Below are 17,851 nucleotides of genomic sequence, written 5' to 3'. Positions count from 1 at the left end.
CTTGATACATCACAAAGACTTGCTGTCTTGGTCACAGATGAGCTAGTGAGATGCGTACCAACAATTTGTCCTTTGATATGTCACCCATAATGCTGTTTGCATTTCAATATTTTAGCAAAACTGTGCTATTACTTTGCTAAGTAAGATTTTACACTCTGCTCTTACTGTTGGAATATGCAATCTTCAGGCAACCAGGCAGGACAAAGTTAAAAAGCAATGAAACCTTCAACACTAAACTGACACGTTTCATTGTGCAATCCCTGTCTATGTGTGTGTGTGTATTTATATATATATATATATATATATATATATATATATATATATATATATATATATATATATATATATATATATATATACTGCACACACACACACACACACACACTCACACACACACACACACACACATACACACACACACACACACACTTATACAACAGTTCTGTCTGATTTCTTGAATCTGTTTGGCTGATAGCCTTCACCCTTCACTGTGTATTACTCCACCCACATACGGCCAGCAACAAGCAGAGACACGACAGTTTGTCACATTTTACTGTTGTTAGACAACAAAATGTACTTTTGAGGCTTTTTTGGCCTGTTTCCACTGCGTGCTACAGTACTGTACGGTTCGGTTTGGTACACTTTTATGGCCATTTCCACTGTCAATAAGCATACCGAACCAAACCGTACCACTTTTTCGGCACCCTTTCGAAAGGGTATCAAAAACGAGAAAGGGTCCCAAAAGATGGAGCTACACGCGCAGTTGAACGCTGATTGGTTAAAGAGATACGTCACGAGCTTATGGAGCTAGACAGAATGTAAACAAAGGAACCGCCATGTTCTAATCCACAGCCGAGAGATTACATGGATATACTACATGCATTTAATAACGAGCAATGGATGACCCGAGCTCAAACAAACCTTGTCGTCGTCTTGATGAACAGACACAAAGCTAAGAAGAACAAAATCTGCCGTATCCTGTTGTCGCTTTACGAGCCCGTCTAAAAGTACGAGTGGTATTCGCTTTTTTTTCTGGGAGCATGCGATCGCGTCTATATTTGATATAACAAACTTCTTGAGCTGATGATAATAATATGTGTGTGATTACTGAAGTGTCTCCGTCATCTGATTCATTCAGAAAAAAAGAAAAGGACAAGCGCGAGAGTAAAGCGCAGGAAAAAAAGCAAAGCCCAGCAAAACACAGGAGCAAAAGTGTTTTAGCAACCTGAATCATGAACAAACTGCCACGTTTATCTTCACCTTTTGGACTATTATGAACTGGTAATGACAAAATTACTCTCTAACAGAGTTTACATGTGCTGGTGAAGATTACAGACACAGATGAGCGGTTTGCTCTGACTGTGGGCTATATTGCATGTGTTTTTGAACTGAAATAAGTACTAAATGTATGATGTGTGTAGTTTTACTGTAATTAATAATATATCAGAGACTGTAAGGGACTGTATGTGTTCATATATGTTGCATTTATATTTATTTTATATAATTACAGATGTTACAGTAGCCTATTTTGAACTGTCATTGATCTGCAGTTATAATCAAATCATGTTCAAAGAAAAGTTAGTAATAAACATTTATAAACAAGTATTTATGTGTATAAAGCATATGTTTTGTGTGCTTCTCATATGATATGTAAACAACCCGTACAGCTTCACTGTAGACATTTATTCGAGCGAGCATGACGTCGACTTAAATTTTATGTTGTACACCACGCCCTCCCTTTGTGGTGGAAACGCAAGCCTGATAAAGATGACCCGTACCGACCCAAACTGTACCGTACTGTACCAGTCAGAGGAAACGAGCCATTTTAGTCGAGAATGTAGTTGTTTAGATTGCAACTATGCAGTTTATTTGTAAGAATAGTGCCTATTTTAAAATATTTACAGTTTCTAAGAGACCGCTCATCGGCGGCCAAAGACGGTTGATGTTGTCTATCCAATAGATGGCACCAAGACGGCATAATAAGCCCTTGCTTAGTGGCTGTTTCTCAATATGCATTATTCAGTGATCTTGTGTCCTCATGTTCTCGTGTAACTTCATTATCAGCTGCCAAAGTTCAGTTCCAATACTCAAGACCGCAAGAACAGAGGACGCGTGAAACTTCCCGGACGTGTTCTTGATATTGGGGACACAACGATGCAGACTTGAGCACCGATCTCGCTCTAGAAGTCCCAGAAGTCATTGCGACTGGAGGTGGGAAGTGCAGCATTTTATTTCGATTTATTATTAAAGTTCAGAAATATAAGTTATTTGCCCCAGGAGTTTCCCTAAATGAAACGAAAAATATAAACATTACCATGGACATTTAAACAAAGGAATAAACATATTAAGGGTGTTTGTTTGCTGGAATTCGTATTAAAATCTGTTTTATTTATATTGTGCAACATAAATTTATAGTGTTTTTATGCATAGTATATATTTTGAAAAGGGGAAAAACAATAAATAGAGGTTAAAGAAAATAAAAATCCTGGGGTTAATTAATTTTTTTTTTAGGGGGGTGATGCTAATTGTTACATGCCTGGGGGTGTTGCTCTGTTGTTCCCTCCTCCCCTTTCTGTTTCTATTTGCTGTCCTGGGGCCTCATGTATCAACGCTGCGTACGCACAAAAACTTTGCGTACGCCAGGTTTTACGCTCAGAATCGCTCACGTTTGGATTTACTAACAATGAACTGAACGTGGGAATGTGCGCAACTTCACGGCAGCTTCTGGCAGGCGTACGCACATTTTTTGTGCGTGTCTGTTTTATTTCCATTGGCGATTCCTAGAGGCAGTTGTGTTAAATTGCTCTCTACAAAGTGTCTGAGCCTTGCAATGGCAGCTGTATGAGACGGGTTCAGCAGGTATATAAGGTTTCCATACCATACAGTTGACCAGCTAAACATTAAAGCACAATTTGCAGCGGTCGCCTGTTTTCCCAATGTAATCTGAGCGATCTACCGCACGCACATTGCTATAAAGACACTATCTGAAGATGAATTTACATGCGTGAATCAGTAACATTTACATTCAATATTATTATATCTGTAAAATGTTACAGCACTCTGAACAGTCTCAGTGGCGCGCTCGTAAGACACATGTGAATATGTTTTGACACGTTCGAGCATGAACTCGGCTCGAATCCAGCGTCTGATGAACTCTTTCTTCTTTTTTCCCCGCTACATATCAGATTTTGCCTACTATTTATCACGAGAAAGACTAGTAGGAATCATTAATAAGTTTGTGCATCATATTTTATTTGCACATTTATTGAATGGAAATGTTTCTGATTCACGCATGCAAATTCATCTTCAGATAGTGTCTTTATAGCAATGTGCGTGCAGTAGATCGCTCAGATTACATTGGGAAAACAGGCGACCGCTGCAAATTGTGCTTTAATGTTTAGCTGGTCAACTGTATGGTATGGAAATCTTACATACCTATCTGAAGATAAATTTGCATGCGTGAATCAGAAACATTTCCATTCAATAAATGTGCAAATAAAATATGATGCTTATTGATATGAACTTATTAATGATTCCTACTTGTCTTTCTCGTGATAAATAGTTGACAAAATCTGATATGTAGCGGGGGAAAAAAGAAGAAAGAGTTCATCAGACGCTGGATTCGAGCCGAGTTCATGCTCGAACGTATCAATTCCTGTTCACATGGGTCTTACGAGTAGCGCCACTGAGACTGTTAACCAACCTGCAACATTTTACAGATATAAACCACAATATTTCTTTTTTCAATGCACTCAGTGCGATGTTCAGACCCAACTGTGTTAACCGCATCAGCTAAACTCTCCCGCTCTATTTATTTCTTTTATTGTTAATTCCGGAGAACAAACTTGCAAATAACACCGCTTTTCTCCGGTCTACCTCTGAAAGCACCTCCAATTCACATTCTGTTCAAAGTTTCTCTTTTTGCTTGCTTTTGCCATTGCTGTTTCGTTGGGTTTTGCCATTAGCATAGTCATTAGCATATTCATACGGGGGAGGAGGCAGGGAGGGGTTTTGTGCTCGTGCATGTTGCGCTCAGTTTCACGTTCATTCAGATGTACAAAAGAATATGCGTGAGATTCGCGTACGCAGTGTTTCATACATCTGAAATTTTTTCTGTGTACGCACATTTACAGCTTTGTGCGTACGCAATGTTTTAGTAAGATTTCCACGCAAGTCTTCGTACATGAGGCCCCTGTACTTCTAAAATCTAGGTGTTGTGATTGGTTGGCAGAGTTCTCCCGAGTGGACCAATTAGAAGAGGATGGGTGTTATTTAAACGCTCCAGTGATGACTCAGCCCAGATGAGAGGGGGATCCATGTTGCTTGTTGCTGCTGTGTTTTTGTAACTTTTGGTGCCTATCTTGTGCTCAGGTTCGCTTTAAAGAGAGTTTTTGTGATTTAAAAGTACCTAGAGGGAAGTGAAGGGAAGTATGTCACGTGACTTACATTTTACACACACGTAGCAGATTTTTTTGTTATTCCACTAGGTTAGAAGCGGGTGCTACCATATGTATGTTTGTTCCAGTCAGTGCAGTTGAAGGGGGTGTGACGCTGAAGATGTTTTTTTTTCTTATTTACATATTTCTCTTTAGTTATTTAGAGGTGGGGGAGGGATTAGTTAGCGGGTGTTTAATTTGTTATTTTCTTTGATTTGGCACCACTTATTCTCCTTCATCCATCCATCAGGTATTTTTGTTTACTTTTTGCATTTATTGTACATATTTGTAAATATACTTTGGGTGATTTAAATATTAATTTCTTTATCTTTATTGTAATAAAGCGAACCACTTTTTTTGCCACGTTGTTGTCTGTGTTGATTCATAGCAGTTAACATCTCAGAGGAATTCTTAAAATATTGGGTTGTCATAATTGTGTTAAGCCCTTTTTCATCCTCCGAGCCACACGGGGCATAACACTAATAATAATATTATACAAAAGCAAATTGTCATGAATAAACTGAAAAAGCCCCCTGAGATGAAGGCATGGAGGTAGTGGTTTTTATATTTATGTAGGCTAGAAAATAATATTTTTTTGTAATATTTTAATCCTTTAATTATTTTTCTTTTGTAAAGATATTTGCCTATTGCTGCATCTACATCCTAGTGTATTAAGCAATGTTTGCTAAGATGTTAGCAATGCCTTCTGTGCTGGACATTAGAACTGCTTTGATCTGGTGCAGGTGTAAATGCGCATGCAGTGGAGGCGCACTCTAAACTCACACAGGAGAAAACTGGACTAGTGCATAACACAAAGCTTAATTTATTAATTGTTTTGCTTAACTAATTCTTTAAATAAAACTTTCTTGAGCTATAAAGGGAAAAAAACGCAGAGTAAATTTGCAGATAAATTAATTTTAGCAGAGACGCAGCTGCCAGTCATTTTTACATTAGTTTTTTAGTTAGGGGTTAAAGTATTCTAATAAAAATGTCTACACTATTATTAAGCTATAAAATTGACAAAACGCAGAACCCTTAAAAATATGTGCTTTCACTTTAACATAGCTAAAGCACACTTTTACAGTTATGTAAAGAAACATCCCATTCTACAGCAGCAGTCTCCAGTTAGGACACTTAAAAATGCCTTTTGCTTTTAAAGATGATCGGTCTGCGTAGTCAAGTTTGCAGTGTTATAAAAGAAAAAGGTATTTAGTGCGTGTGGATTTACCGCGGATCCACTTCTTGCGCTGCAGACTGAATGATAATTTAGTAGGTGTAGGCTTTCTGTTTGGCTAATGCCTTAAACTAAGTAACACATTAATTTTAATAACTACTATTTTTATATGGCTTTTACCATTTAAATTTAATTATAAATTTTAAATTTAACATTCAAATTTAATTAAATTTAAAAGTAACATTTATTTTTATCCAACGCTGATATTGGTTGGGTAATAAAACGTGATGACTCGGATATGATTTAGTTTAGCTTGCATGTGTAGGCATATTTTGAGTCTTTACCTAAATCTTTAAAAAAGAGCATGCTTTTCTTCATTGCATCCTTTCCGTAAGGTGTTGTATTTATTTATTTATTTATTTATTATTATATTTTTTAAAATGATGATGACAATATTCACTGGCAAAATATTCCTCCCGTACCACCAACAAATTACGGCCCGTACCCAAGTAGCCTACCTAAGTTAATTTATATTTTATGTAAAAATAAAGAACTAAAAAAGACTAAAGTGTTATGCTAAATATCCGTACAAACATAAGTGTTATTGTTTAACTTTCGTTGATAAAACAACACAATACAGCCTATAATAATGTAGGCGAGTTAAATATTAAATAACTTTAACTGCTTGAAACAGTAAATGTTACATTTTAAAAACTTCACAAATAGCCTAAAATTACATTATACTAATCAATAATAATATAAATAGTAACTAATGAAAAAGAACAAAAATATTAACCTATTAGGCTTGTAAGAATATAAGTCAGATGTTGAAAAAAAGAGTGTCTCTCCGCCATTTGTTTTCTATTCATATTTTAAATTCTTTGCCAGAAAAACTAACATGTTGACTTTGTTCGGTTTAAGCGGAGGCTTATTTTAGATTACAATGTTTCCAGCAGCACTGAATACCTGTTCAGACGGTGTGCCTATAGCACAAATGCAGATATTTTTCGCAAACGGGGCAAAGAAAGGGTATCTTGCTCCGCAGCCCGCATTTCTCGGAAAGCTGGCTTCTCTACATTGCGGAGCGGCATGTTCTCAACTAACAAATATGCTGCTTCATTTCTCATCAACGTCTACTACTTATCAGTTTCTCTTTTGTATTTGGCTATTTTTGAAAAGGCCTCTGCCATACCTGTCTGACTAGCTGGGCGTTTGCATTCAGAAGATGAAACCGGAGCTGGCTCCGCATGTATGGGTGACATGATCGCAGATGGCTCTGGAGATTCAAGATTTGTTTGTCCATTTAACACTTATTTTTCTAAACAAGCCCTACAAATAGCTTCATCCTAATTATTGGTTCGCCTTTCTCATTCGCCACAAATCCAAAATGTTTCCAGATTGGTGATGTAATATAAGTTTTCCAACGAGGTTCATGGCTGAACTTGAACTTGCTCTATCACGTCTAAGTTAAGGTTATATTCATAAATGTAGTACTTGGCAACATAACGTTCGAGGTTACAGAAGTAACCCTTCGTTCCCCGAGGAGGGGAACGGAAGTGCCATAGAGTGGATTGATTGAAATCCACGAAATGGGAGGATTCGGTTCAGAAGCCGATGAATGCAATGAATTGGCAGCGTAAACTTGCACAGGTGTACTTCATTGCCAATTATCCCAGCATATAAGCACATCTGGAGCGAGCAAACGCCATCCTTTTAAGCTGAAGAGACTTTCAAACAGCTAAGGGACAGTCATTATGGCGATGGAGTATGGCACTTTCGTTCCCCTCCTCGGGTTACTTCTGTAACCTCGAACGTTCCCCTTCGGTTGGGGAACTTCAGTGCCATAGAGTGGATTGATTGAAATCCACGAAATGGGAGAAGTATGGAAAGCGCCATAATGACTGCACCTTACCAACGCCCCCGATGAGGGGATAGTCAAGCAAGCGTGACGCACCCACATCATGGGAGGCGCGGTCCTCCAACGTGTCCCTGGCCCTAATTTATCCTACTTCGACAGAAGTCTTACGGATTTAGATATATTTTTTGGGAAGTCGTGAGCATCTAGATAATTCTAGGAAAATACGACAGTACGTTGGGAAGCGTGCAATCCCGATAGGGAGGACGCTGCGGAGGCCATCCGTTACCCAAGGGGGGGATAGATGGCAAAATTTACATATGGACTAGCCCTAAAAAGGGGGAGTACGCATAGCAAAAGAGTGGTTAGCGGAGAGGGAAGATACGGGTCCGCCCAGGGGTGGGGGGGGGGGGTACTTAACCGTGGCGAAATAAGCATATGGGATCGCCTAGTGGGGATCACGCATAGCAGGCACCTTTACCCAAAACGCGGGCTGACCAGCGGGCAGACCTACAACGTAGTGGGCCAGCAAGTGACTCCTCCGCTGAGTCAGTGCTGGGGGCCACGGAGGAATCTGCAGGGCTCACCTGACGGGGAACTTTACTGACAGATAAAAAGGCGCACGTACCTCCGTGTTAGGGAGAATGGCGCAGCAAGCGTGTTTCAACACCCTACCGAATTGTTTCCTCAATCACCAAGGGTTACCTAATACCCTTGAGGAAACCAGCTCCCCTCGCAGATTGTAAAACCTTGCAAATGTGTTGGGTGTCACCCAGCCCGCAGCTCTACAGATGTCTGTTAGAGGGGCGCCGCGTGTGCGCGCTCGAGAGGATGCGAAGCTCCGAGTGGAGTGCGCAGGCGCTCTCGGGGGACGCGGCTCACCTCGGCTCTAATAGTGAAAGAAAGGCATCCACAATCTAGTGGGAACTTATTTTGGTACGACACTTCCCTGCTGCCGACCGCTATAACAGACGAAGAGCTGCTCAGATGATCTAAACTCTGAGTGCGGTCCGGATAATACGCAAAACGCGAACTGGACAATAAAGAAGGGCTGGGTCTGCCTCCTCCGAGGGCAGCGCTTGCAGGCTCACTACCTCGTATTAAAACGGAGTGGTAGGAACCTTGGGCACATATCGCGGGCGGGGTCTCAGGACGTGAGAGAAAGCCAGCCCAATTACAGGCACGAGTTACTGACCGAAAAATGCCTCTGGGTCCCCGACCCTCTAATCGATATCAACGCGACCAGCAGAGCTGTCTTCAGGGACAGAAAGATACTGAGTCGAGGATCGAAGGGATCTGACGCGGCTTGTGTAGCGAGGGCGAGATCCTAAGAGGGCATGAGAGGGGGCGAGGTGGATTAATTCGCTTAGCGCCCCTGAGGAACCGGATGATGAGGTTATGCGTTCCCACGGTGCTGCCAGCCACCGCGTCATGAGAGCGGAGATGGCAGCCACGTAACCTTGAGTGTGGAGGGCGACAGCCTGCTCTCCAGCTTCTCTCGGCGTAAAGAAAGCACAACGCTGTTCTGGCAAATTACGGGGATCTTCTCTGCGAGAGACACACCATTCAGTGAATAGACTCCACTTCAGGGCATAGGCGCGCTCGGGGAGGGGGCTCTAGCCCCAGTGACGGTATTAGCCACCACAATCGGAGGTTACCTAAGTCTTCCTCGCGTCTAATGACCTCCAAAGATTGGCGAGGGTGCCAGATGGTGCCCTGTCCCTGAGAGAGTAGGTGCTCTCTCGAAGGGACTGCCAAGGGAGGGCTATCGCGAGGGAGAGCTCTGACATCCAGGTCCGGTTGAGCCAGAGGGGCGCAACCAGCAACCTGTTCCTCGTCCTCCCTGACCTTGCACAGTAACTGCGCGAGCAGGCTTACTGGGGGAAACGCGTATTTGCGCATGCCCCGAAGCCAGCTGTAAGCCAGTGCATCCGTGCCGAGAGCACTCGGTCAGGGAAAAAAACAACTGGCAATGAGCAATCTCAGGGGAAGCAACAGTTCGATCTGGGCTTCCCCGAATGGCGCCCATATCAGCTGAACAGACTCGGGGTGGAGTCTCCATTCTCCAGGACGTAAGGCTGCCGTGAGAGCGCATTGGCTGCACGGTTGAGCTTGCCTGAATATGAATGGCGTGCAGCGATTTCAGCCGTGGATGACTCCAGAGGAGCAGACGGCGGGCGAGCTGAGACATGCGGCGAGAGCGCATACCCCCCATACGGCTGATATACGCCACCGCCGCTGTACTGTCCGTCCTGACCAGCATGTGTTGCTGCTCCAGCACCGGAAATAAACGGTGGAGAGCGAGGAACACTGCCAACAGCTCCAGGCGATATGCCAATGCAACTGGGTACCTTTCCACAGGTCCGCAGCCGCATGCCCGCAACGCACAGCCCCCCAGCCCATGTTGGAAGCGTCTGCTGAATTTACAACAAGACTGGACGCCTGTTCTAGAGACACCCAGGCCTGTAGGAACGAGGGGTCGCTCCAAGGGCTGAGGGCGCGGCGACACAGCGCAGTAACAGAGACTCGGTGTGCGCGCACGTGCCATGCGCGTCTGGGGACTCGATCGTGAAGCCAGTGCTGAAGTGGTCTCATATAGAATAATCCGAGCGGCATGAAGCGGCTGCGGATGCCATATGCCCCAGGAGCCTCTGAAATAGTTTCAGTGGGACCACTATTTTACTGTCGAGCTCTCTCAGACAGTACAGCATCAGCTGAGCGCGCTCTCCGGAGAGGCGCGCTGCCATGGTGACCAAGTCCAGCTCCAGCCCGAGAGAAGAGATCCTCTGCACGGTTGCGAGTTTGCTCTTTTCTCGGTTGACCTGAAACCCCAACAGGTGGAAGTGCCGGAGCACTTTGTCTCTGTGCATAATCAATTGCTCCGAGAGAGGGCAAAAATCAGCCAGTCGTCAAGAAATTGAGTATGCAGATGCCCGCGAGCCGAAGGGGCGCTAAGGCACCCTCCGCGGGCTTGGTGAGGACCCGCGGAGACAGAGAGAGCCCGAAGGGGAGGGCTTTGTATTGCCAAGCTTGACCTTCAACGCAAACTGCAGAAACTGACGGTGGCGAGGAAGAGTGGAGACATGGAAATACGCGTCCATCAGGTCTAATGCTGCAGACCAACCCAGAGGACGAACGCACCGGAGGATGCGCTTCTGCGTGAGCATTCTGAACGGCAGCTTGTGCAGACAGCGGTTCAAAACGCGCAGATCTAGGATTGGCCGCGACCCACCGCTCTTTTTGGGCACGATGAAGTGTGGGCTGTAAAACCCGCTCTCCATCTCGGCTGGAGGGAGCGGCTTGAGCGGCAGCAATCTCCTCTCGCAAGACAGGGGCGGACAGGGGGCTGACCCTGGTGAATACACACCCGTGACTTGGGGGGCCGTTTCGCGAACTGAATCGCATAGCCGAGTCTGATTGTGCGTATGAGCCACCGCGAAGAGCTGGCCCGCGCTAACCAGGCAGGCAGAGCTCTCGCTAATGGTCTCATCGCTACAATCGCTGACGTACAAGCAGTGGGGCAGCGCGGAGTGGGTGTGCTGATCCGGGAAGCGCGCGGGTCCCACGGAAAAGCTGGAGGTGAGATACTTGCTCTCACTCCGCACCCAAGCTCCGGAGGGGAGGCTCGAGGGGTGGGAGAAAGGAGACCGTCCTCCCAGCGCTCGTGAGCCACTGGCGAAACGCACCGAATCTGCAAGCTAGAAAGCATAGCGTCCTAGACTGGCAGATGTCGGGCTGTCACATCCGGGGAAGTGGAAAAGTGCCCTTTCATAATGTTTTCATGGCAGTAAAAGGTGCCGTTGGAAATGGGGCCCCGCCCTCCAGCCCAGACCGCCGATAAGACATCACCCATCAACTGCTCTCTCACCGCCTTGAATTCCTGGGTGAATTCACAGACGGTGTCGCCGAACATGGCTTGGGATATGGGGAAAGTCAAGAAAGCGGACTTTGTCGACTTCGCGCATATCAGCCAGGGGTGGCGCTCCTGGATCACTAATGTGGACATCGTCCTCCCCAACGCACATGCAACGGACTCAGTAGTTCGAAGAGCTAAGTCGGCGGCGGTGCGAAGCTCGTAAGCCTGGGTTGGACCCACCCTCGTGCAGCTCGGCCAGAGCATGCAAGGCGGAAGCAGCCTGGCCCGCAGCTATGTAAGCTCTAGCTCCGAGGGAGGCAGATAACTTACAGGCTTTGGATGGGAGACGAGGCAGACCCCGCCAAGAAGAGGCGCCGCGCGGATTGACCACCATCGCGCACTCAACCTGAGGAATCGCCACATACCCCCTGGCTGTTCCACCGTCAAGAGTGGTGAGGGTGGAGGGACACGCAGCACGAGCAGAAAAAAGTGCTTTTCAAGACCGCGTGAGCCTACTGTGCACCTCCGGGAAGAAGGGAACGCCCCTCTAGTCGGTCCGGCCGCGGAGCTGGGGGATAAACCATCTCCAACGCACGGCCGAAGCAGCCTGGGAAAGCACAGCTAACATGTCCGTTTCAGGATCCGTAGTGACAGCGCTCACCAGCCCGAAGGGGGCGAGCGGGTCTGGATCATCATCGGACAATGAAAGCCCACCCTCCGATGCCACGGTGGACGTCTGGTCTCCAGTGTCATCGGGCGTAAGGGCTACCATCTGTTAGACGGATCGCTTCCCCCGCCCGAAGCTTGGATGGAGCGCTTAGAGGAGCGGGAGGTCCGCGGGCCCGTGGGCGACGGATTATCTCTCGCTGAAACCCTCAGATCTGCCCGAGTGCCCGCTGCAGAGCAGGGGACAACTGGGGTGGTTTGCAAAGGCTAGCCGCGATCTTTACTGCGCAACAGTCATTGAGACTGGAGGACCGGACCCAAAGAACACCAGGCAAGGGAGAAACCCAGCTCGACCGTTTGCCGCTGCGTGTGCACACTCTGGACCGGGAGAATGCTCTCGTTCGCTCAGAATCGCTGGTCACAGCAAGAGGAACCCTCATCAACTCGATCAGAAAGTCTCTGAAGCGAAAAGGATGGCGTTTGCTCGCTCCAGGTGTGCTTATATGCTGGGATAATTGGCAATGAAGTACACCTGTGCAAGCTTACGCTGCCAATTCATTGCATTCATTGGCCCGTTCAATACTCTTTCAGACAAGCGGCTTCTGAACCGAATCCTCCCATTTCGTGGATTTCAATCAATCCACTCTATGGCACTGAAGTTCCCCAACCGAAGGGGAACAGAATATGTGTGTTCTAGAGTGATGGTCGTCACGTTCTACCGCTCCGGTGGCAGGCACAACCGCAGTGGCACTTGACCACTGTCAACCGGTGACGCGGTTGTCATGGTGACCGTCACAGCCCTTACATATGATATTGCATACATTTGCATATATGTTTTATAAGCTATAAAATGAAAGCCTCAGTTTGGTGCGGAGTTAACATTATACAAAAATCAGGAAAATCTTTGAATTTGTGTTATTCGTAGATTGTAGGCTATTTTAAAAGCTGATATTACATAAGAACTATTAATAACTGTAATTTTCCAAAAGAAAAAAAGGTTGGTTTGTTGGTTGTAGCCCACCCTAAATCATCAACAGCCTGTTTTTTAAGTTTATTAAGTGGCTCCACACAGCACAGAGGTGATCAGCATCAGCGCTGGTTAATGTCAACTCATCTGTGTGAAACTGTGACCGGAAGAGCCGTCACTAGAAAACGACTTAATCAGCTGGTGTGTGTGCGAGTCGAGTTGCTGTTGATGTTATGAATGTAATTTTAATTATATTGTGATATTCAAGATCAGTAAAATAATACAGCTCTGGATAACTTGAAAAAGCGACCACAAGTCTCTCCTCCATCTTTAAAAGTTTGCCATAGTCGCCTTGACAACCCAACCCAACCCAACCCCACTGTCACCTCAACAGAAACCCTGCTGTGTTTTCATTTGACTGAAGAATGAAAAAGATTGAGGTAACACGCTCAAGTACACAGCGGGAAACGGAACAACTTGAGGCGCACAGAGCGAGCATAGGCAGATCGTAAAACACTGGCGGCCGTCAGTAAACCATTAAACAGATGCCCTTTATGCGGCCAAACTTAGAAAAATATAAAGCATATTTTTTAATCATTTAATTGATACCATTAATCGGTCACAAACGCGCCCTTTCGGTAAACGGTTTATCGGTTATTTTGTGCATCCCCAATTAAACCGCATGCGCAAGCTCTAAAAAAATTTTTTCTCTCACGGCCGCTCGCCGGAGATCTGGCATGGTGCCGGAATACATTAAGCCCTGAATAAATCATTTTATGAATGTTGTAATGTTTAAATAATTTTCAATTTAAAACGTGAAGGTCACATGACCATCAGGAAGAATGCAGCATCTTATTTCTCACAGAACGCATGTTCTGTTCTCGTGGTCTCCCGAGTTCGTTCTTCCGAGGACACCTGGCAAGACCGGTCTCCACAAGAACACAAGTCTGTTCTCTGCGTTCTTGGAATTGAGAACAAAGTCAATTTTTCTGGAAAATGATGGTGGCCACACAAAATATTGACATTTCACATTTTCACTTAGGGGGGTACTCACTTTTGTTGGCAGCGGTTTAGCTATTATTGGCTGTATTTGTAGTTATTTCGAGAGGACAATAAATTTACATTGCTATACACACTTTACACTGACTACTATTCATTGTGTCAACGAGTCATTTCTGCACTGTTGTCCAATGAAAAGATATAAACAAATATTTGCAGAAATGGGAGGGGTGTAGTCACTTTTGTGACATACTGTATATACATACATACATACATACATACATACATACATACATACATACATACACACACACACATATATATATATATATATATATATATATATATATATATATATATATATATATATTTCATACATACATACATACATACATACATACACACATATATATATATATATATATATATATATATATATATATATGTATGTATATATATATATATATTCATACATACATACATACATACATACATACATACATACATACATACATACATACATACATACATACATGTACAAATAGTGAGATATAATATGGAAATGATCAAGTGAAATCTCACAAAGAATCAAACATAAGCTTAAACAGACACTGATGACAGACATTTTGTTTACACTGATATTAGCAATGTAAAAAAAAAAAAAACAGCTGCAAATGATTCTGACTTTAAAGGCTAAAAACTACACTTTGACTTTGTCTGTAGTATTTTTTTTACCTGATGTACTCCTTGACTTTTTTGAAGATCTTTCAAGGCCGTCTCTGCTTTGGATTTGTCCTCTAAAGCACACATGGCCTACAATTCAACAGTTAAAAAGATTATTGGTATAAATAATAACGTTCCATAAAATGGTCCACAGATTATCTGGACATTTATGCTGCATTCACACCAGACATGGTTGACGCTTTAATGCAAAGACGTGAATGAAATTCAAGCAGCACAACATGTGCAAATGAGGCAGCACGAATGATGCGGTTGATGCAAATTAAGTGGTGCGAGTTTCACACAATTGACGCACTTGACGCATTTAACACGCATACTGCTCAAGTTGAAAAATCTGAACTTCAGTGGACATTCGCACCATGTTAACCAATTATGAGCGTTGTCTTGTAGGGGCGTGATTATAACGTAGTGCCTGTTGTTGGTTTTCCACGAGAAAATCCTTCTGCCGACACCGGGCAACAATTAATCAAACTGGGCTCGCCTCAGTCAGAAGCACTGCTGAAAGTTTCCATCATCCAGATATAGTTTCTGTAGGAGTTTATAAACTCTCAGAGATGGGTGCATGAATGAAGCGAGTAAAGTCAAAATTTTCATGCGTCTATTTAGGTGTATATAACATGATTTATTTATGCGTCTAGTGTGAACACAGCATTAAAGAGACAACTATTCCAAGTTGAAATATAAAATATCATGTGGATATTTTAAAAGAAACTTGGCATAAGTATACTTTTTTCAGCAAAACATATGTCAGTTTTTTTAATATATAAAAAAACACTGCTTTGGGTACAAATACTTTTTGGGTATACAGTAATAGAATGATGTGCAGGGCTCGACAGTGCGACAATTTCACTTACATTTGTGTCTCTAAATATATCTGTTAGAGAAATTGTATTTTGTTGCTCATGAACAATTTTATTATTTTTTTATGTTTAAATAAGCTTGACTGATCATGTAATTCACCTGGTCATGGTAAAAACAACACATACTTTAATAAAAGTTATGGTGTATTACATTGGAATCCATTGTGATTGTACCACGCTCTCAACAATACATATCTACTGGGTCACTTCATATCATGTAGTCTTTTTACATTGTTTTGATTGGGTTGCTAAGCAATGCAAACTGACGCACAATTCACTTTGACTTGGTGATGTCAAGCATTGCCAAACTGAATTGTGGATCTATTGACATTGTGTCATCGACGTTGCTTGCTGCAGGAATTTCGCTTTCTTTTTTAAGCACCAATGAAAGCATCAGCCTATTAGATCACTTTATAAAAAAAATTACCCCAGCTCAGACAGTAGTCATTTGCATTCATACAGTTCAATAGCTGTAAACGAAGCATACATTTAAAATGGAGAGAAAACGTATTATTGCGGTGGGCAATCACACGTCCTTTATGGCGAATCTTCATTAATATACCAAGATTTGCACCAGAGAGAACGGGTGTGAAAGGAGGTGGCTGAGGTGGTTGGTGAATCTGATGTGTATTGGAGCCGTGAATGAGAATTTGTTGAGATCTAGTCTAACTTGGTTGACACTGCTACGATGATTGCATCAGCGACAAGCTTCACGCTCTACGTTAAGGGTTGACGATGACACTCTCTGTAAATGGCATGTGTAGTGCACAGCCCAATTTAAAGCATTCACTTTTTTTCACAACTACAATACGCTTTGTCTGCAAAGTAACAAATTTTATTATTGAGCACAACTAACAATAAGTAAAAGAGAATAAAATGCGAGTATGTAGATTCCTGATTGTGGCAAATTTTCCAACTGTTCAATACTGATGGTGACTGGCTACTCTTTGCTCTTATTTATTGATGAATAAATAAATAAATATTCTTTGATTTTCTTTTCAGCTTACTCCCTTTATTAATCTGGGGTCGTCACAGCGGATTGAACCACCAACTTATCCAGCAAATGTTTTACACTTCCAGCTGCAACCCATTACTGGGAAACATTTTTACACACTCATTCACACTTATACACTACGAACAATTTTAGCTTGCACAGTGCTAGCACAAAATGCAAATTGATTGGTCAGCTGTCAATCACTCAGTTCTGATGACAGGGAGCTACAGCCACAAAAATGTAAAGGTCTGGATACGAGAAAATGAAAACAACACTGACAGAGTTAATTTATTTAGCAATACATAGTTTTGTAACATTTTAACTTCTTATTACATATATATTTATCACATCTGGTTTATATGTTAGTATTTTTGTTGGTGGTAAGACTGTAGAGATCGCTCTGGTTACTAAGGTAACCCTCAGGGAACAGAAATGCTATAAGTGGATTTAATCCATGTATGGGGATTTCGATCAGAAAGCCAATCATCTGAAAGAGTATGTAAACGGGCCAATGAAATGCCAAATGAATTGGCAGTGTCAACTTGCGCACCTGCTTCTTGTTGCAATCAATTTAGCATAAAAGCACAGGGAAAGCCAGAAGACACATCCTTTTTAAGCTGAAGAGACTGATACCTACAGCTAAGGAACAATCATTATGGCTATGCAATATAGCATTTCTGTTCCCCTCCTCGGGGAACGAGTGTTATATTAGTAACCAGAGCGTTCCCCTTCAGATGGGGAACTCCAATGCTATAAGTGGAGTGATGAGTGGATAGCCAGTCATAGCGTGAGCGCACCTGCATCATAGAAAGGCACGGTCTTCCAATGTGATCCCTGGCCCTTACTTATCCCACTTCAAAGAAGATTAACGGATTTAGATATATTTTTCGGGAGCTGCAAGTGTCTAGATAATTTCTAGGAATATAAATATGACAGTAGGTTGGGAAAGCGTGCAGTCCTAAAGGTAAGGACGCTGCGGAAGCCACCTGCTACCCAAATGGGGAGATATGATGGCAGAATATATGGACTAGCCCTGAGAAGGGAGAGTACGCATATCTTCAATTTATCATCACTAGTCATGATAAATTGAAGATATAAGAAAAATACATTACATAACTGGCCATTGGATTTAAATATAAACATCTATGAAGTAGAATTAATGTGTGTATTAAGAAGCAATCAGTAAGTGAAATCAGCTTAGGACAAGCTTTAATCAACAAACAGGGAAGACAAAACCTCAAATTCAAGAAAAATTTAAATTTAAATTAAAATTAATAAACATATTAGTGAGTGAGAGAAGAGT

General features: G+C 43.1%; 1 protein-coding gene across 6 annotated transcripts in view; it reads right to left on the bottom strand.

Annotated features, from left to right (window-relative positions):
- The window catches only part of lztfl1 (leucine zipper transcription factor-like 1), a 119,891-nt gene that overhangs the window by 30,591 nt on the left and 71,449 nt on the right, over positions 1–17,851 (bottom strand). For 3 of the 6 annotated variants that reach the window (XM_068217030.1, XM_073940022.1, NM_199587.1), the window contains 1 exon segment: positions 14,689–14,766. The exons of the other annotated variants lie outside the window; for them this stretch is intronic. In XM_068217030.1, coding sequence (XP_068073131.1) covers positions 14,689–14,766 — 78 coding nt within the window. 6 annotated transcript variants of the gene reach the window in all.

The sequence above is a fragment of the Danio rerio genome, chromosome 24 (assembly GCF_049306965.1).
Source record: "Danio rerio strain Tuebingen ecotype United States chromosome 24, GRCz12tu, whole genome shotgun sequence".
NCBI classification, from domain to species: Eukaryota; Metazoa; Chordata; class Actinopteri; order Cypriniformes; family Danionidae; genus Danio; species Danio rerio.
This window is presented reverse-complemented; position numbering and strand designations above follow the sequence as displayed.